This window comes from Nerophis lumbriciformis, linkage group LG23 (genome assembly GCF_033978685.3).
Source record: "Nerophis lumbriciformis linkage group LG23, RoL_Nlum_v2.1, whole genome shotgun sequence".
Lineage (NCBI taxonomy): Eukaryota > Metazoa > Chordata > Actinopteri > Syngnathiformes > Syngnathidae > Nerophis > Nerophis lumbriciformis.
In genome coordinates, this window is record NC_084570.2 from 20,996,270 (window position 1) to 21,019,000 (window position 22,731).

Here is a 22,731-nt window from a genome sequence, read left to right on the forward strand (position 1 = left end):
AATTTAAATAAAAATGTTTACTATGTCAACATTTCTGGACCGATTTGAAAAATTCCAACACCAACCATTTCAACTCATTCAGAACATTCAAGTCTTTTAACATTTTCAAAAAAAATTCCCGCTTTTCCCGAAATTTCCATGAAATTCCCATTGAAAGGAATGGGACATTTTTCAAAGCTCCACAATTCCCACATTTTTGTATCCGATTCAAACCGTTCCAACTCCAAAATATTCAGCCTGTTCAAAATTGTGTGCTCTCTTTCAACAATTTAAAAAAATTCCCGGATTTCCAAGAAATCCCAGTTTTCAGGGACATTTTCCCCATTCAAAATTAATTGTCCATTTTTCAAACTTCCACAATTCCCACATTTTTCAACCTATTCAAACCATTCCACCTTCAACATATTCCACTAATCCTGGACATTCAAACAATCATTTTTCTCTGAGTTCAAAAAAATTACAGGAATTCTCTTTTTTTCCAAACCCTTATTTGACCCTTTTTTCTGGCAACTACTCCTTCCACATTTTTCAACCCACTTCAACCGTTCCACCGTCAAAACATTCCTCTTAATCAGGACAAAAAACAAAGTTGTTCTTTGAACTTGAAAAATTTCCGGTTTTCCCGAAATTCCTGGAATTTCCATAAAAAATCTTACTATGACAACATTCCTCGACCGATTTGAAAAATTCCAACACCAACCATGTTCATTCAGAACATTCAAGTCTTTTAACATTTTCCCAAAAATTCCAGCTTTTCCCGAAATTTCAATGAAATTCCCATTGAAATGAATGGGACATTTTTCAAAGTTCCACAATTCCCACATTTTTTATCCGATTCAAACCGTTCCAACTCCAAAATATTCAGCCTGTTCAAAATTGTGTGCTCTCCTTCAACAATTTAAAAAAATTCCAGGATTTCCAAGAAATCCCAGTTTTCAGGGACATTTTCCCCATTCAAGATTAATTGTTAATTTTTTAAACTTCCACAATTCGCACATTTTTCAACCTATTCAAACCATTCCACCTCAACATATTCCACTCATCCTGGACATTTAAACTATAATTTAAAAAAAATTCCAGGAATTCCCTTTTTTTCAAAACCCCTTTTTTCTAGCGACTACTCCTTCCACATTTTTCAACCCACTTCAACCGTTCCACCGTCAAAACATTCCTCTTAATCAGGACAAAAAACAAAGATGTTCTTTGAACTTGAAAAATTCCCGGTTTTCCTGAAATTCCTGGAATTTCCATAAAAAATGTTACTATGTCAACATTCCTCGACCGATTTGAAAAATTCCAACACCAACCATGTTCATTCAGAACATTCAAGTCTTTTAACATTTTCCCAAAAATTCCAGCTTTTCCTGAAATTTCAATGAAATTCCCATTGAAAAAAATGGGACATTTTTCAAAGTTCCACAATTCCCACATTTTTTATCCGATTCAAACCGTTCCAACTCCAAAATATTCAGCCTGTTCAAAATTGTGTGCTCTTCTTCAACAATTTAAAAAAATTCCAGGATTTCCAAAAAATCCCAGTTTTCAGGGACATTTTCCCCATTCAAAATTAATTGTCAATTTATTAAACTTCCACAATTCGCACATTTTCCAACCTATTCAAACCATTCCACCTCAACCTATTCCACTCATCCTGGACATTTAAACTATAACTAAAAACAATTCCAGGAATTCCCTTTTTTTCAAAACCCCTTTTTTCTAGCGACTACTCCTTCCACATTTTTCAACCCACTTCAACCGTTCCACCGTCAATCATTCCTCTTAATCAGGACAAAAAACAAAGATGTTCTTTGAACTTGAAAAATTCCCGTTTTTCCTGAAATTCCTGGAATTTCCATAAAAAATGTTACTATGTCAACATTCCTCGACCGATTTGAAAAATTCCAACACCAACCATGTTCATTCAGAACATTCAAGTCTTTTAACATTTTCCCAAAAATTCCAGCTTTTCCCGAAATTTCAATGAAATTCCCATTGAAAAAAATGGGACATTTTTCAAAGTTCCACAATTCCCACATTTTTTATCCGATTCAAACCGTTCCAACTCCAAAATATTCAGCCTGTTCAAAATTGTGTGCTCTTCTTCAACAATTTAAAACAATTCCAGGATTTCCAAGAAATCCCAGTTTTCAGGGACATTTTCCCCATTCAAAATTAATTGTCAATTTATTAAACTTCCACAATTCGCACATTTTTCAACCTATTCAAACCATTCCACCTCAACCTATTCCACTCATCCTGGACATTTAAACTATAATAAAAAAAAAATCCAGGAATTCCCTTTTTTTCCAAAACCCTTTTTTTCTAGCGACTACTCCTTCCACATTTTCAACCCACTTCAACCATTCCACCGTCAAAACATTCCTCTTAATCAGGACAAAAAACGAAGTTGTTCTTTGAACTTGAAAAATTCCCGGTTTTCCCGAAATTCCTGGAATTTCCATAAAAAATGTTACTATGTCAACATTACTCGGCCGATTTGAAAAATTCCAACACCAACCATGTTCACTCAGAACATTCAAGTCTTTTAACATTTTCCCAAAAATTCCAGCTTTTCCCGAAATTTCAATGAAATTCCCATTGAAATGAATGGGACATTTTTCAAAATTCTACAATTCACACAATTTTTATCCGATTCAAACCGTTCCAACTTCAAAATATTCAGCCTGTTCTAAATTGTGTGCTCTCCTTCAACAATTTTTTGAAAATTCCGGATTTACAAGAAATCACAGTTTTCAGGGACATTTTCCCCATTCAAAATGAATTGTCCCTTTTTTAAACTTCAACAATTCCCACATTTGTCAACCTATTCAAACCATTTCACCTTCAACACATTAAACTCATCCAACTAACACTTTCCCAAATTCCAAACCAAATTCGGTTTTTCCTGGAAAATCAAACTCTTCAACTTTCAGACCATTCCAACTATTCTTACATTCATACTACATTCTGTCAGCATTTCAGTTCAACTTCAGCATTAGAGCATTCACATCTAGTTAATAATGAAATCTAGAGGCAAATTCATACATTATTCCCTGTTACAAACGGCCCTCTGATGGCAGCCATAACTGCGATGTAGACCTCAATGAAAACGGGTTTGACATCCCTGCTCAACAATATACGACGGCGAGAAAGTTCCTCACTTGTTTCTAAATCTCGACACATCTGAAGCACATAAGACTGAGGTCACGTTTGAAGTCTTACCAGAAATGTTTTTATCATTGTCGTGTAATCCTGCGCGACCACAAAAAGCCCATTTGTCGGACACAAACCTCCCAATTCATGTCTAACAAGTTCACACAAGCGTTTGGCGAGAAGCAGCACAAAAAAGCGGCGCGAGTGATGAAAGGAGTGCAAGAGAGAGAGCGGGTCATTACTGTCAGCAATGTAGCTCGCTCATCCTGCCAGCATCCAGCAGGAAAAGGTCAGGTGGTGGAAATGAGACCGCCGCTGCTCCACCACGCTTCATTTAGACAATGACCTATAAGACGCTGATAATACTCGCCTTAAATCACTTCACGTGGCCCCTGGTCTGTGTACGTGTGTGTGCACGTGAGCGTGCGTGGGTGTCCAATTGACTTGCTCGCTGGCTGATGTCGCTAATTCATCTCTAATAAGCCAGTTTGGTCGCTTGAGCCTACAGACGCGGCCATGGTGGGACTGCTGATTAACTGCTAGGCTGAAATCAGCGTTTAAAATTTAATGAGCTGTAATAGTCTGTTTAGTTTTTTTTGGTTTTTGACAACTCATGCATTAAAGCTGGGGTCTTCAATTTTTTCCATGCCAAGGACCCCAAAACTGATGGACTCAGACAACTTGTATAACTTGGAGTTTTACATTAAACTGATCATAATGGTACGTTGTTGTTGTGCAATACTACAAAACCCAAAACCAGTGAAGTTGGCACGTTGTGTAAAAAAGCGGTGTTTCTGGGTGTTGTTGATAAATGGCTTTCACTTTGCATAGTAGAGTTTGAACTTGCACTTACAGATGTAGCAACGAACTGTAGTTACTGACAGTGGTTTTATGAAGTGTTCTTGAGCCCATGTGGTGATATCCTTTACACACTGATGTTGCTTTTTGATGCAGTACCGCCTGAGGGATCGAAGGTCACGGGCATTCAATGTTGGTTTTCAGTCTTGCTGCTTACGTGCAGTGATTTCTCCAATTCTCTGAACCTTTTGATGATATTATGGACCGTAGATGGGGAAATCCCTAAATTCCCTGCAATAGCTGGTTGACAAATGTTGTTCTTAAACAATTTGCTCACGCATTTGTTCACAAAGTGGTGACCCTCGCCCCATCCTTGTTTGTGAATGACTGAGCATTTCATGGAAGCTGCTTTTATACCCAATCATGGCACCCACCTGTTCCCAATTAGCCTGTTACCCTGTGGGATGTTCCAAATAGGTGTTTGATGAGCATTCCTCAACTTTCTCATTCTTTTTGCCACTTGTGCCAGCTTTTTTTAAACATGTTGCAGGCATCAAATTCCAAATTAGCTAACATTTGCAAAAAATAAAGTTTACCAGTTCGAATGTTAAGTATCTTGTCTTTGCAATCTATTCAATTGAATATAAGTTGAAAAGGATTTGCAAATCATTGTATTCTGTTTTTATTGACCATTTACTGGTTTTGGGTTTTGTAATAAATTCAAAGAATACAGTATAGCGCCGCTAATTGCGAGCTGGCAACTAGAGCGCTAATCGCTAGCTGCCAGTATGTTGAAGACCTCAGCATTAAAGTATATCAGGGGTGTCCAAAGTTCCAACCCGCAGTTCGATTTCAATTGGCCCGTGCCGAATTTAAAAATATAATTAAACAAGAAAAAATATACGGCGGATACAACTTTTTCCAGTTCTGATACGATACAAATAGTGGAGTCTTGGCTGATATCGATATTGATCAGATACAATAGAAGCACTAGTGATGGATAAATGACACCTCAGTGAGTGTTGTATATTATATTGACACTGCATTGATACTGTGTTAGTGTTTCATAATGGTCATCCGCCATATGCTGGATTTAACAAGTCATTATATTTGACCTGCAAATTAATTTACCGTATTTTTCGGACTATAAGTTGCAGTTTTTTTCATAGTTTGGCCGGGCTCCAGTGCGATTTATATGTTTTTTTCCTTTTTTATTTAGCATTTTCGGCAGGTGCAACTTATACTCCGGTGCGACTTATACTCCGAAAAATACGGTAATATGTATATCTATACATATATACTCGGGCTGTGAATCTTTGGGTGTCCCACGATTCGATTCAATATCGATTCTTGGGGTCACGATTCGATTCAAAATCTTTTTTTTTTTTTAATTCAACACGATTCTCGATTCAAAACTGATTTTTCCCCGATTCAAAAGGATTCTCTATTCATTCAATACATAGGATTTCAGCAGGATCTACCCCAGTCTGCTGACATGCAAGCAGAGTAGTAGACCTTTGTAAAAAGCTTTTATAATTGTAAAGGACAATGTTTTATCAACTGATTGCAATAATGTAAATTTGTTTTAACTATTAAATGAACCAAAAATATGACTTATTTTATCTTTGTGAAAATATTGGACACAGTGTGTTGTCAAGCTTATGAGATGCGATGCAAGTGTAAGCCACTGTGACACTATTGTCCTTTTTTTATTTTTTTTATAAATGTCTAATGATAATGTCAATGAGGGATTTTTAATCACTGCTATGTTGAAATTTGTAACTAATATTGATACTGTTGTTGATAATATTCATTTTTGTTTCACTACTTTTGGTTTGTTCTGTGTCGTGTTTGTGTCTCCTCTCAATTTCTCTGAGTGTTGCTGGGTCGGGTTTGGTTTTGGAAATGGATTGCATTGTTATGGTATTGCTGTGTATTGTTTTGTTGGATTGATTAATAAAAAAAAAAATAATAATAATAATTTTTAAATAAAAAAATCGATTTAAAAAAAATGAGAATCGATTCTGTATCGCACGTGAGAATCGCGATTCGAATTCGAATTGATTTTTTTCCTTTTCATCCAGCATGTTTTTGTACATTTATGTATTCATCTTTCCTTCCATCCTAACAAGTCTCCCAAAAAGCATGATGCTGCCACCACCTCTCTCCACAGAGGAATGCTGTAGGTCTGACCATAGGTCACCTACATGACTGGGCTAATAAACTTTTTTGTCATTAATGCTTACCCTAGACTGATCATTTTCAAGTTGTTAATACCATGACTGGACAATTGGTTTGTTTTAATGAAATGTTTTTTAAACCTTATGCTTTTTTAAAACATGCCACACAAAATGGACATAAACATGCTTTTAATGACAATTAAAAAAAATTACCTGCAGTGTGTTGGGTGTCTTGCCAGATTTTTTATTTAAAAGTTAAAGTTAAAGTTAAAGTACCAATGATTGTCACACACACACTAGGTGTGGCGAGATTATTCTCTGCATTTGACCCATCACCCTTGATCACCCCCTGGGAGGTGAGGGGAGCAGTGGGCAGCAGCGGTGGCCGCGCCCGGGAATCATTTTGGTGATTTAACCCCCAATTCCAACCCTTGATGCTGAGTGCCAAGCAGGGAGGTAATGGGTCCCATTTTTTATAGTCTTTGGTATGACTCGGCCGGGGTTTGAACTCACAACCTACCGATCTCAGGGCGGACACTCTAACCACTAGGCCACTGAGTAGGTGAGTAGGTTACATTTATATTCCTGCTGTAAGAGCACTTGCATTCAGAGGAGAGGAGCTACACATCCATGTTTAGATACCGTTTTTTACGCATTAATAACACAAAATGTGGTTTGATTGTCAAAGATGTTTGGTAATGTAATCTGTGATATTTCTACCTGAATAAATGCTTCCAATATTCTATTTATTACATTAATGGTATTCGTTTTGCTGCATAACAATGTCTTAAAGACACCCTATCATGCAAAACCAACTTGTTTTTACATATTGGTACCTGCTGTTGTGCATTTGGGATCTGCATAAGTTCCGAAAATGTTAAATGAAAGTGTGGACACATTACAGAGATATTTATAAAACAATCTTGCCTTTATTTCTACTTCAGCCAAACGAGCTATCTGCAATGTGTACAATTGGTGACGTCACAGATTGGGAACATCGTCAGCGGAGTATCCATACATGGTATCAGGTGCGCCGAAAAGGGGGGGTAAAGGAGACGGATTCTAGGGGCCCATGATGGAGGGGGGCCCAGAGAGGCCCCTAATGATGATGAAATTATAATACAGAAAAAATAATGACACTGTGTTGGGGGCCCTGTAAAGATTATTTTCATTGGGCCCAAAATCCCTAGCGGCGCCCCTGCATGGTATAGACGTAACCAAACTGCCTTGCGCGCTTCCGCCATTTTTATTTAACGTAGCAGCATGTCTAAAATACAACTCGAAGAAAGAAAATGATCTGTTGTTGGTTGTATCATCCAACACAGGACACTATTCAAACCTCCAGTCTCATCAGTGTCTACTCTTTATGGCAATGGGGGAGACAATGAAACGGTAAGTAGGTTAGAAACGTGTGAATGATACGTTAGCAATGTGTAGCTAGCTTAGCTTTCTAACGTAAACAATAGCTTCACCATCCTACTGCAAAATAAAGAATCATTTTCTTAAACAACTACTTTTCATTGGATCGGTGCCTACTGTGTTTGGCAATGGCTAAATAGATTATATAATCCGCTACTACGTTCGCGATGCAGCTCATAACGTATTTTACTGTATCACCGGCTTACAACTCAAAACAGCTGTGCAGCAGTTATTTACATGACAGAGAATAAAAAAAACCTTTTATAATCAATATACACATGTAATAATAATAATAATGGATTAGATTTATAAAGCACTTTTCTATCAACTAGATACTCAAAGCGCTCACATTCACACCTCGGTGGTGGTAAGCTACATTTGTAGCCACAGCTGCTCTGGGGTAGACTGACGGAAGCGTGGCTGCCAATTTGCGCCTACGGCCCCTCTGACCACCACCCATCATTCATTCAAAAAAATGGCTGGAAAATAGGTCTGTAAAACAAAATGTATGCACATTTTTCACAGAAGAACCGCCATTATATGTTATGTAGACCACAAGGAAGTGTTAAAACAATCTTGATATGACCCCTTTAACCTTCTCTACTGGTTAATAAATTGTACTCTTCAGCCTGCTTAACATTTTGTAATTGAGGACTATCAACCAGAGCATATTATGAGAGAATATACATAATATTTCAACCTACCGGAAACCTCCTCATATTCCTCAACTAATGTACTAATATCTTTGTAGGTGGAAATATCACAGATTACATTACAAAACATCTTTAAAATTCAAAGCATAATCATAATGAAAGACATTTTTCATTGTGTTACTGTAGCAGATTTGACGCGTAGCGCTATTATTGTGAAGCTGAAAGTTTGTGATTGGTTTGAGAAGAGGTGTCTTGACATGTTTTGACAACGACAAGAATAAAGAATTATAAAGACTTCCTGCCTGAACTTTTATTCCATCTTACTAAAGCAGTTAGTGTAACAATATATATATATATATATATATATATATATATATATATATATATATATATATATATATATATATATATACTGTATATATATACAGTATATACATATACATACATATATACACATATATGTATATATATACATGAACATGCCTTTACATGGTAAAGATGGAGTCAACTTAAATACCGTACTTTCTTGGCTCTAGAGTGCACCGGTATTTAGCCACACCCACAAATTTTAGAATAAATAAATATATATATATTTTTTTTATTACATTAATAAGCCGCACGGGACCATAAGTACCATATATACCGGTACAGGTAAAAAAGATGGTGTATACTGTATGTTTTTTTTCCCATACCTTAATTGTTTCCAAAGGGTGCATGTCACACGTCTGTAAAACGGCTGACCAAACAAAACAGAAGTCATGAACCCACTAGCTGCGGAAGTTAGCTCAGCTAAACAGACTCAATAAGTCCACGGTGAAGTTTTAGTGAAATTACAAAACTGAAAGAATACAAAAAGAATGCCATTTTAAGTTTATGATACTAACAGACACATGTAAAGGTGTTAGCATATTCACGAATGATAACGGCTCTAACTTTATTACATTATAATAGCACTTACAAATATGCATGAAAACACTCCTACAGACATCACACATACGACGGTTAAGTGTGTAAGAATTGTTTGTTATATTGTAAATCTTACAAACGTTGCTTGGAGTGATGAATGAAGAATCCTTTTGAGCAGAAACACTATGAATGGTTATACTTTCGGTTCACGACACGAAACAAAAAGTACATTTTCAACCTACAGCATTATTCATAAGATGGCTCCGTTGCATAGTGTTTAAAGCCAATTGTTGAATACAAAATATTATGGCCATTAGCGAAGAAAAATCCATAAATTAGCCAGACCGTTATATAAGCCGCAGGGTTTAAAGTGTAGGAAAAAAGTAGCGGCTTACAGTCTGAAAAATACGGTACAGGGAACCTAACGCCTTTAGTGATGCTTGCTTGATCAATAAATGAGTCTCTGTTCAATGATCATCCTGGATCCTTCACACCATTCTTGTCGCGAGGAGAAGGAGGCAGACAGAGACGCAACACAAGCTACAGTAGCATCTAAACATGCTGAATCCGTATGTAACGATAATACAAAACCCAAAACCAGTGAAGTTAGCATGTTAAATCGTGTAAATCATAAATAAAAACAGAATACGATGATTTGCAAATCTCTTTCAACTTATATTCAATTGAATAGACTGCAAAGACAATATATTTAATGTTCAAACTGAGAAACACGTTTTGCAAATAATCATTAACTTACGAATTTAACGGCAGCAACACATTGCAAAAAAGTTGTCACAGGGGCCTTTTTACCACTGTGTTACATGGTCTTTCCTTTTAATAACACTCAGTAAATATTTGGGAACTGAGGAGACACATTTTTTAAGCTTTTCAGGTGGAATTCTTTCCCATTCTTGCTTGATGTACAGCTTAAGTTGTTCAACAGTCCGGGATCTCTGTTGTGGTATTTTAGGCTTCATAATGCACCACACATTTTCAATGGGAGACAGGTCTGGACTACAGGCAGGCCAGTCTAGTACCCGCACTCTTTTACTATGAATTTACTGTTCTAACACGTGCAGAATGTGGCTTGGCATTGTCTTGCTGAAATAAGCCGGCACGTCCATGAAAAAGACCTTGCTTGGATGGCAACACAAATGTGTAAGTTACCCATGCCTTGGGCACTGATATTGGGCTTAGCTGCTTACGTGCAGTGATTTCTCCAGATTCTCTAAACCTTTTGATGATATTACAGACCGTAGATGGTGAAATCCCTAAATTCCTTGCAATAGCTGGTTGAGAAATGTTGTTCTTAAACTGTTGGACAATTTGCTCACGCATTTGTTGACAAAGTGGTGACCCTCACCCCATCTTTGTTTGGGAATGACTGAGCATTTCATGGAAGCCGCTTTTACACCCAATCATGGCACCCACCTGTTCCCAATTAGCCTGTTCACCTGTGGGATGTTCCAAATAAGTGTTTGACGAGTATTCCTCAACTTTCTCAGTCTTTTTTGCCACTTGTGCCAGCTTTTTTGAAACAGGTTGCAGGCATCAAATTCCAAATGAGCTAATATTTGCAAAAAATAACAAAGTTTACCAGTTCCAACGTTAAGTATCTTGTCTTTGTAGTCTATTCAATTGAATATAGGTTGAAAAGGATTTGCAAATCATTGTATTCTGCTTTTATTTACCATTTACACAATGTGTCAACTTCACTGGTTTTGGGTTTTGTACTAGCACGTTAAAATAGCAGTGTAGGGTAAATACAGGACTCGAATGAATAAATATTAATTCTTGGAGCACTTGTTCAATGTTGGCAAAACAGTCTGGTGCGGACTTGCCCCAGCTCTAAGCCTCGACACCGAACCACTCAGTGTTAAAAATATCTACACACGGACCTTGTTTGGCCTTTCAAAATAAAACTCCAGCGAGCTGTACCCATTCATCTGTAATGAAACCTAACAGCTTCAATAGGTGCACCCGATATTTGTTGTAAGCAGTCCCCCCATACCCAATCGGCTGTTTGCAGTGGCGAAACACGCAAGCTGCATTAAGTGGGCCATTTATTTGATGGGGGCAATTCATCTTACAAAGCCGTCTTATTAGACTGTCACTTGCACAGTATGAACAGTGCCTTCAAATCACACGCCTTGGGATTTATCTGTTATTTTACCGCCAGGCAAAGAAAACAACGGCTAATTGGACTGAGTCATCTTATCTTCTGCGGGACCGAAAGAAAAGATGAAAAAAAAAGGGGAAAAAATCCAAGCACATACTTCAAGAGCGCAGAACTTCGGCGTATCCACGTCCGCCGCAGCGTTTGAACTAACGTCCGGATAAACACAAAATCTGCGCAGAAAAGGCTGGGCTCATGCAGATCGCCAGGGCCGACAGTCAGCAGAGCGTGCGGTGGCGGGGAGCGGGGGGAAGGAATGATTGCCTGTGCGTGCTGCGAGGAATGTAATCTCAGAGCAATCAAGAGGCGGCGGCGTCTGACAGCTCAGCGGCTCGCTTCTGAAAACCCCGGGCAGGTAGAGGGAAATCATTAGCCGCTGCTCATGACCCCGTAGGTCACTTTTATTGGACAACCTCTGTGTTTCATATTAAACTCCTGCTGCCAGAAACAAACGGGCGTGCGACAAACAAACTGAATGTATAGATGATGGATGGATGAATACGAGCTGTGACCAGGGAATGTCCAACGGGATGTGCCGCGTCCATTTCTGATCAACACTTTATTCTCTACCCTAGAGATGCTCCGAAAACCTGTGCTTTGTTCACCATTACCATTTGTTTGGTAATGGTAATGGTGGGGACGGTGTGGCGGGGTTGGGAGAGTGGCCGTGCCAGCAACCTGAGGGTTCCTGGTTCAATCCCCACCTCGTCACGTCCGTTGTGTCCTTGAGCAAGACACTTTACCCTTGCTCCTGATGGGTCGTGGTTATGGCCTTGGATGGCAGCTCCCGCCATCAGTGTGTGAATGTGTGTGTGAATGGGTGAAAGTGGAAATAGTGTCAAAGCGCTTTGAGTACCTTGAAGGTAGAAAAGCGCTACACAAGTATAACCCATTCATTCATTCATTTGCTGGCTATTGAACGATAGGAGGCGAACAACGGGAAAATATTTTGACTCGGGGGCCAGATTAAGAGAACAAAATGTGTATGTGTGTATAAATTATATGTACACATTTAAAGTTAAAGTACCATTGATAGTTACACACACAATAGGTGTGGTGAAATTACCCTCTGCATTTGACCCATCCTCTTGTTCCACCCCCTGGGAGGTGAGGGGAGCAGTGAGCAGCAGCGGTGGCCGCGCTCGGGAATAATTTTGGTGATTTAACCCCCAATTCCAACCCTTGATGCTGAGTGCCAAGCAGGGAGGTAATGGGTCCCATTTTTATAGTCTTTGGTATGACTCGACTGTGGTTTGAACTCACAACCTACCGATCTCAGTGCGGACACTCTAACCACTAGGCCACTGAGCAGGCTAAAGCAGGTTACATCTAAAAAAAATTGATGTAAACATTTGTTATACAGTATGTGTGTTCGGGTGCCTTTTTTTTTCAGGAACACTAATACCAAAAGTCACAATGTCCGATAGAGTTCTAAAAACAGACCACCTCCAACAAACGGAATGGAACTTCACTGTTTTTTACTGAATGGGACACCCAAAATCCACATTAAAATAAAGAAAGTGGGTTTTACAATATTAACTATGAACAATAAAACACTGAATATTAACAACATATGAACATTGCTCCTCTATTACTTCTCAGACCACCTCCTCAATAGACTTATTTTATAATCAAGCAAAACACAACACAAATGTAATGAACTGCAAAATATGAATGCAAAGTATATTATCACTTTTATGCAGACATTTGTTGTGAAAATCTGCTTCCGCATTTGTTCCTGACACATGTGTTTCGGGCTGGCTGCTCTGAAAACAGACCCCGCCCACTCTGCTTTGTTCCTTGTCTGAGCTGCTGTGACGTAGATTACCGTAATAAGTCGTATATCACTCAAAAGTGCAGATTTCAACCATTGAAATACTTTCTATAGTTCAAGTCTTACGGTCATTTAAAAGCAGCACTGCACATCATATTGGCGGCTACAGTTTTGACGTTAATTATGACGTTATTATGAATGTTACTACATTACATATATACTTAAATCATGTATATATTACATGTTATTATAAATGTGACTACATTACATATATACTTACATCATGTATATAAAACCTTAATGGAGACGTTTGGATGTTTTTAAGGGCTTTATAGGCGGAATAGAGCGACTCGCATAGGCTCCATTGTAAGCGGACTTTTGATCGCATTTATTTAACATTTATAATGCATAAAAAAATTACAAAACATCCGTCATAATGTCTTTCATAATGATTGTGAACAATAGGCAAAATTCTAAAAAAAAAAAAAGGTGCAGTTCCCCAAATAGGCAAAACCAACTTTTCTTACATGTTGGTACCTGTTTTTGTGTATTTGGGATCTGCATAAGTCCCAAAAATGAAATATCAAACCGTGGAGGCATGGCGTAGATATTTATTAAACAATCTTGCCTTCCTTTATATTTCCTGGGAAACGAGACGTTTGGAATTTGCCCATTTGGTGACGTTCTTCCCAAGTGTGACGTCGGTGGATTATCAATATACGGTAGAGATTTACCCAAAGTGCCTTGCACGCGTCCGCCATTGCAGTCCGACCATGTAGTCAATAAACTCCTTCTTTTTCACTCTCCTCTTGTTGTACATGCCATTTCGCACATTCACATGCATCCTGCGCTGTTGCCATTTCTAATACAAAGTAGCGTATAGTCCGAACTTGTATCTGTCAGTAGACTCGCTATGGAAGTGCTAAAAATGTCACCAAAGATGGCGGGGAGAAGACACAGTCGAAGTGGGGCTACTTAAATAAGACCGCCCACTCGCACCCTGAAGAGATGGTCTGCAACATTTTGACCAAAGAACCACCATTACATGTTATGTAGACCACAAGGAAGTATTTTAAATGTAGGGGGAAAAAAATCACGACTCCTTTAACGTAATGAATAATTGTGGCTATTTGGTTTCGCCAATTATCACTCTATTTCACCTTAACGACAGAGTAACGATAAATAGGTTAGTGCTTTTCATGGGTGATATGGCCAAAAAAAAAAAGATCATCATTAATTTTTTCCATATTATCTGATCATGATTAATTGCACAATTTTTTTTTACATTGTTTTTAACCTGCCTGTTTTAAAGCATATGTACTAAAAACTAAGCTAGAGAACTGAGCAAATAAAAATACAATTAACATAGAGCAACATTTAAACTTTTTACTCAAAGGTAAAACAATCACTAAAAAAATACATATTTGTATATTTATTTTATTTTCTATTTTTGCAAGACCCCAAATATACACATTCCCCTATCAGTAATGATTAATACCTTTTAAAATCTAAACATTATCATCATCAAACTATGATGCCACATACGCTGTTAGCGTCGTCACTACTTGCATAATAGTTTCAAGTTAAAACATTGGTCCGATGTGTATTTACTAGCTCCGAGTTCGCTCATTCTGTTTACTTCTGCAGCAAATTACAAGCGGAAACGTAGCGGCTGACTCTGGCTGTTGTCACAGACTTTGCCGCCATGTTTGATCCATTAACATGCCCACAGCTGATCACCGCCATCAACCTGACATTATCACGATTACCCATCACGATCACATTCTGATTCATTTCACTAGATCAGGGGTGTGTATATATATATATATATATATATATGTATATATACATACACATAAATATTATATATATATATATATACATACACATTATACACATAAATATTATATATATATATATATATATATATATATATATATATATATATATATATATATATATATATATATATTATTCATATACAGTACAGGCCAAAATTTGTAGATGTTCTAAACATGTTTTATGTTCTAGTGTCTTCAAAATAGCCACCCTTTGCTATGATTACTGATTTGCACACTCTTGGCATTCTCTCGATGAGCTTCGAGAGGTAGTCACCTGAAATGATTTTCAATTCACAGGTGTCATAGTTTCGATCCCTTCAGTGAAAAATCTACAATGTAAATAGTCATGAAAATAAACAAAACACATTGAAATGAGAAGGTGTGTCCAAACTTTTGGCCTGTAATGTATATAACATATATATATATATATATATATATATATATATATATATATATATATAACTAATTTTTTATCTATTTATGAAATTGAAGTTTTTTGTTAACATGTTAAAGGTGTTTAATAAAAATACAAGCATGTTTAACACATGTATCATTTTGTAATTGTATGCATGTTTGAAAAAAACTCAAACCATAACATATAGATTCCTTTCCTTCATGAAGACAAGAATATAAGTTGGTGTATTACCTGATTCTGATGACTTGCATTAATTGGAATCAGACAGTAGTGATGATAACGTCCACATTTTCAAATGGAGGAGAAAAAAAGACCTCCTTTCTGTCCAATACCACATGAAAGTGGTTGGTTTTTGGTATCTTATTTGTCCAGCTTCCCTACTCATTCTTATAAATGATAAATGGGTTATACTTGTATAGCGCTTTTCTACCTTCAAGGTACTCAAAGCGCTTTGACACTATTTCCACATTTACCCATTCACACACAACATTCACACACTGATGGCGGGAGCTGCCATGCAAGGCGCTAACCAGCAGCCATCAGGAGCAAGGGGTGAAGTGTCTTGCCCAAGGACACAACGGACGTGACTGGGATGGTAGAAGTTGGGGATTGAACCCCAGTAACCAGCAACCCTGCGATTGCTGGCACGGCCACTCTATCAACTTCGCCACGCCGTCCCCTTTACAATAAATACATTTGCGGCAAACTCCGTAGCTTGCTATTTTGAACACGCTAACTTTCTGAGACTCTTATTTTGTTAGCGCAGGCAGGGTGAAGCAGCGCTTTTATTATGAAGATAAGAACTGTGCAGTCGCTCTTTAGAGTTTTGACCGCAGGTACAGCGCGAGAGTCTGTTGAAATAAAAAGTGTTTATCGCCTTCTTGTCGGTCATTTTTTCTTAATAATGAGCTCACAAGACCCTCGGGTGCCGCGAATGTCAATCAAGTGACGGAAGTGTCGTCTTAGTGAAGAATGATGATCGCTAATTTTTAGATCTATTTTTTTAATGCCTGGCTGGGGATCGACTGACACAACCTCCGCCATCGACCTGTAGCTTGCAATCGACGTAATGGGCACCCCTGATCTACACCAACAATATCAATCAATCAATCAATCAAAGTTTATTTATAGAGCACTTAATCACAAGTGTCTCAAAGGGCTGCACAAGCCACAACGACATCCTCGGCTCAGATCCCACATCAGGGCAAGGACAAACTCAACCCCATGGGATACAAAGAGAAACCTTGGAGGGGACCGCAAGTGTGGGGACCCCCTCCCCCTGGGCGACTGGTGCAATGGACGTCGAGTGGATCTAGTTAATAATGTGAGAATCCAGTCCACAATGGGGCATCATATGATTTGCCTGAGTGTCTGGACAGGACAGAATACGAGTAAGAATTGCGATTCATTCGAAAAACAACTATTTTGACACCCAGACTAGTTACTGTCAATCGAAACATCCTCGCTGTGCTGCGCTGCTACAATGTAATCACTTTCATTTTCACTTTCATGAAGAAAATGAGAGCCAGACCAAGTTTTACAATTCCAAAAAGTATTGTGCTGAGTTGAACTAATCTGCGGTGTCCTGGTTCAAAGGTCAGATCATTTCTCTCCGATGTGTACTTGCCCTACACGCGGTAATTGCTCGGACTTAATCCGATGAATGTGTTGCTTTGTGTATCCCTTTGAAACCCTTAATCACGCGTGACTCACTTTGGAATATTACACACTCTGTAATTGGGACTTGGTTTATTTCCCTCCCTGAGAACCGTGCGGCTTTTTTTTTATGTACGCACTAACAGAGTGGACAGGGAGCGAAGCAGTTTGTGTTTCCGGGACTTTGATCAAATTACACCCGAGTGTACTTTACGATCATTATAATAAAAACGGCTAATCACAATTGTTCCCGGCTGGTCGCCTGGCGCATCTCAACCTTCGCATTGCACTTATTTCTCTCCAGCAGCGGACAATCTTGACTTTGGAGATTAGTGAGATTGTACTCGATATCTCGCTTCACTTCCTGTGTGCAGAAATAGGCAATATCCCCAAGTAGACACTCATAATAAGATGAATAATAACACCTCGCCCCATATGGAAGGAGATATAGTCCCTTATTGCTTTGCGGTGATGAAATTAAACAGCATTATATGGGCAGCACCGGCCAATTTTCACAGATATGAAAAGAGGAAGATTGCAGGTGGGATTACCGTGAGTGTGGTCAGAGAGGACGCAGCTGCCACCGCCGCTGCCACCTTGCTCGCTCACTGATTGTTTGCCTTCGAGCCGCCGCTTGTGCCCCCCCTCTGCGTCTCCCGCTCTCTGTTTGTCTTCTGGAGACTCATCCGCCTCCTCCTCGCTCTGTTTGCCTTTGCACCATTCGGAAGCGGCGGATTTCGGCGGGCTGAGCCGCGGCGGTTCTCTGTCGGATTTGGACAGGACGTCGCGAGCCTGCTCCTCCTCGGCTGAAAGTGGCGGCGGAGGCCCGGCTGGCTCTGAGGCAACGGAGAGACAAGAGAGGAGAGATTCTCATGAGTGTGCAGACATGGAAGTAGATAGTCCTGGTCAGTACTGATGGACATTTGTGACCATCAAATTAAAACACATTGGAAAAAAAGAGTGTACCTTTCAACTAGAGGTGGCCCGACACGATACTGTTATCGGATATCAGCAAAACACCTAGTATCGGCTTGCACTCTCCAATACAGTCCTGCAGCGTCTTTACTTCTGCAAGGCTGGACAGCCAGTCAACTAGGGTTGCAAAATTCCGGGAATATTCAAAGTTGGAAACTTTCCATGGGAATTAACGGGAATATATGGGAATTAACGGGAAATGAATGGGAATAAACATTGAATGCAACATGCTAGATCTTGCAGCATGATTATTAGCTAAAACAACCTGATTTAATGCAAATTCAGTAGAATTTCAACCCTGCATTGTACATTCCTCCATCACATGTGCAGTGCATTCTTCCATCATATGCACAGATAATTCCCAGCATGCTACACACTACAGCAGGGCTATTGAGGCCACACTAGTATTTGTGCCCAAGGACTTCATCCAGTCAGGTAAGTTTTGATGATATTACAGGGGTAAATATATTTGATCTATGGTATTTAAGTTTAATAGAGGTGTAATTGCTTGTTACTGTATGACTGTAGGCTACTCCAGCAGACTTCCACTCAAGCTAGCTAGCTGTTCATGTACCGGTACTTGTTAAATGATTTGGGGGCCAATATCTCTAGCTAGCTAGGTTTATCTACCACCACCAGTCTCGTAATGAATCGAAAATATTTATTCGTTAGCCGGGATGCTAATTTTCTCTATGTTAAATCCCATTCATTTATGCTAACAATGTTAGCGATCCGAATTTACCTTTTTTGTGATCTGTAAAGTTCAACTAGCAAATACTAAATCAAAACGTGTAGTTTCCTCTGCCTTCTGTTCTGCTAGCCATTCTGTTCTCATACAAGAATGTCGGTTATAGTTTGATTTAGCATGCTGATTGAGTGTTCATTTATTCATCTAGCCTATTTCTATTCATTTGTCCATCAGTAAAATATTTTTATAGACTACTCCAATTGTTTAGCTGACTATTTATATCTATGTGTGGCATTGCATTAGTGTTTTACAAGAATAAATAAATACAAACAGAATAATGCCACGTACATTTCATGAGAGACGAGCTTTCTAGCTCTCAACTCGGCAACCAGCACTGTTCTGGAGGTCAAGTTTACCAGCGTACACTTCGTTACACCAGGACACCCCTTATTTCCACAGGAAACTAATGAAATCAACGTAAAGAAAGTGTCATTTTGAAGCCACTTGAATCCAAAAAGTAGATGTGTAAAATGGCAGCAAAACATGGTCATTGGCAGAGATCTCTGCTCCAACCTTTGGCCGGCTTGGAACACGTTCAAGAACTGTACATCTTGTTTTGACAGCAATACAATTTGCAGGGAGGGTGAATGATCATTACGCAACATTGTTTTCCTAATTGCTCTCTTGCATTGTGGTGTGTGTGTGTGTGTGTGTGTGCGCGCAATCAACATTAACAAAACAATCCGAGTAATTGGCACATCTGCGCACCGCTCTACCCAGGTGATCGTGGCAGGCGTACAGCACTCATTTGGACGCCCTTTGAAATATCAAACTTGTAATTCGCCTTCACTCGCACGGCCATAATGTCATAGCGGGGAAGTAAAAGATCAGGCAGGATTTCAAGGCACTAAAAATGTTAATGGATGCAAGGATTATGTCATAACCATCCACAGAATGAAAGAAATCAAACAAAACGGGCCAAAGCATTGGTGCACCTTGCGATTCTCTCCACATTAGAATTCAAATGAATTCTGAAACGGGAGACAACATGGACTTTGCTTTTGCAGCTGGAACAGCTTCCATTCTTCTACACCAGGGGTGTCGAACTTCGCAGTCATGGCTGCCCTCAGAGGGCCGCTTGTAACAGTGAATGTAAGAAAATAAAAGTATAATCGCCTCATTATATTATTGCTTATGCATTTGGTTATTTGGTTTTTGTACGTAAAAATTGATGGATAACTTGCTTTGAAATCGTAAGTCAAGGTGACAAGCAGATATTTAAGTATTTCTTGTTATTTTTACAAACTATCATACGGTATATAATAATTAGGAGTGCTAAAAAATGTATATCGCATTCGAATCCCGATTTCTTTTTGTAATTTTCAAAAATAAATTTTTTTTTCTTTGACGAATTTAAAAAAACTGGGTTACCCTAACCCTAAATGTCTTTCAACAAGCACACATTGTTGCTTTTTTCTTCGACTTTAGACAAGTCTTTTACAAAAAGTAGACATGCGAGGCTACTAGGAGCTAGCAGCTACACAACAGCTAAGCACACAATAGCACGCAAGCTAGACATTTGTGATAAGTAGGGGTGTCAGAACAAAATGTATTTGCGAATTAATCGTGATTCTTATTTGTAACAATTCTTAATTGATTAAAAAAATATATATATATACATGCATACATACATATGTATATATACATACATATATACACATATTTATATACATACATATAAACATATATATATATACACACACATACATATACACACACACACACACACACACACACACACATATATATATATATATATACATTTATATACACACACACACATATATATATATATATATATATATATATATATATATATATATATATATATATATATATAGTCACGATCAAAAGTTTACATAGACTTGTAAAGAACATAATGTCATGGCTGTCTTGAGTTTCCAAAAATTTCTACAACTCTTATTTTTTGTGATAGAGTGATTGGAGCACATACTTGTTGGTCACAAGAAACATTCATGAAGTCTGGTTCTTTTATGAATGTATTATGGGTCTACTGAAAATGTGACCAAATCTGCTGGGTCAAAAGTATACATACAGCAATGTTAATATTTGGTTGCATGTCACTTGGCAAGTTTCACTGCAATAAGGCGCTTTTGGTAGCCATCCACAAGCTTCTGGCAAGCTTCTGATTACATTTTTGACCACTCCTCTTGACAAAATTGGTGCAGTTCAGCTAATTTTGTTGATTTTCTGACATGGACTTGTTCCTTCAGCATTGTCCACAGTCACATTGTCAGGACTTTGGGAAGGCCATTCTAAAACCTTAATTCTAGCCTAATTTAGCCAGTCCTTGACACATTTTGACATGTGTTTGGGGTCATTGTCCTGTTGGAACACCCAACTGCGCCCAAGACCCAACCTCTGGGCTGATGATTTGAGGTTGTCCTGAAGAATTTGGAGGTAATCCTCCTTTTTCATTGTCCCATTTACTCTCTGTAAAGCACCAGTTCCATTGGCAGCAAAGGCCCAGAGCATAATACTATCACCACCATTCTTGACGGTAGGTATGGTGTTCCTGGGATTAAAGGCCTCACCTTTTCTCCTCTAAACATATTGTTGGGTATTGTGGCCAAACAGCTCAATTTTTGTTTTATCTGACATCAAATGGACAAAGATAAGACCTTCTGGAGGAAAGTTCTGTGGTCAGATGAAACAAAAATTGAGCTGTTTGGCAACAAAACCCAGCAATATGTTTGGAGGAGAAAAGGTGAGGCCGTTAATCCCAGGGTTTTTTGTTGTGCCTACAATCAAGCATGGTGGTACTGTCGTAGTGTGGTTTAGGGCTGCATAAGTGCTGTCCTCCTGGAGGAGTTGCGGTCAATAAAGGAAACATGATTTCCAACATGTCCTTTGAGAGAGCATTACTCCTCCCCTGGGAAACTTGACCGTGTGGCAGTTTTCCAGCGTGATAATGAGCCCAAACGCACCTCCGGGATGACAAGTGCCTCGCTATGGAAAGCAGACGGTGGATGAGCGGAAGGTGCCGAACACGCACCAGCTTTGTGATGGTAAAAGAGGATTCCAGTAACAAACTGTGCAGCTCTGGCGAATTCCATGCCTGAAAGGATTAAGACTACATAACAGTGGTGCTAACTTTAAGAGTCTAAACTACTAACATGCCACATTAAAAGGCGCTATGTACTATAAAACTGCTGGTGATCTACTAAGACTGTGTGTGCAATTGATACTAACATTTAGTTGTTTGTGTACATTTACCGGCTGTCACCATAGAGGTACTAATTTCCCTCCCCATCACTGGCATCATGCTCCGACCTGTGGTGTTGTGCTATGTTGTGGAACATGCTGCACACAATTCTAACCTGTCACCTTTTCTGGGCTATTTGAAGCGCGGCACCAGTGCGATCTTCAATGGAACCGACTTTTTAAAAACAACTACAGTAGTTTTATGAAGTAATGTAATGTACAGCATTTACTTTGAAGAGTGGACTTCTACTGTATCCCGATCCAGCTGCTTCTCTGTCAAGCACAAAATTGGCTGCTTCTCAATATTTTCATGGATAAAAGGCTTAGGTATTATTTTATCATTCTTGGCTGGCATTGTAATCATTCTGCTGTCTCTCTTAGTACAGCGCAGGCTAGCAGCGTTACGCTCAGATGGCTTCATCCAACTTTATTCTATTACATACTGTAGCACTTTTCATACACAGGCAAGTGGCGAACACAAAGTGCTGAACAAAAAAGAAATAGAGGAAAATAAAATATATACACACGCACGCACCCAGCACTATTGACAATAACAAAGAAAAAGCAAAAACAAAACAAAACATGGCAAGGCATTGAGGATTTGAGGAAAACTGGAGAATAACTAAAATTAACGCCATTTAAAAAATAGACTATGCTAAAATATATGTAAAAAATAACATGGTTCACTGTGACATTTGCTATACCGACTAATGACAGGGATGCTTTGTAACTCAAATGTACGCTTGTAACTCAAAGCATAACAATCGCTCTTATCTCAAAACACTCTTAAGTTGAGGTATGCCAAGTTAGCT

The 22,731-nt window shown here is 38.7% G+C and overlaps 1 protein-coding gene across 6 annotated transcripts in view; it reads right to left on the reverse strand.

The window, feature by feature from the left end:
* The window catches only part of zranb3 (zinc finger, RAN-binding domain containing 3), a 281,742-nt gene that overhangs the window by 117,757 nt on the left and 141,254 nt on the right, over positions 1-22,731 (reverse strand). For all 6 annotated transcript variants that reach the window (XM_061984961.2, XM_061984960.1, XM_061984962.1 and 3 more), the window contains one exon: positions 17,523-17,807. In XM_061984961.2, the coding sequence (XP_061840945.1) occupies positions 17,523-17,807 (285 nt within the window). The remainder of the gene's footprint in view (positions 1-17,522; positions 17,808-22,731) is intronic.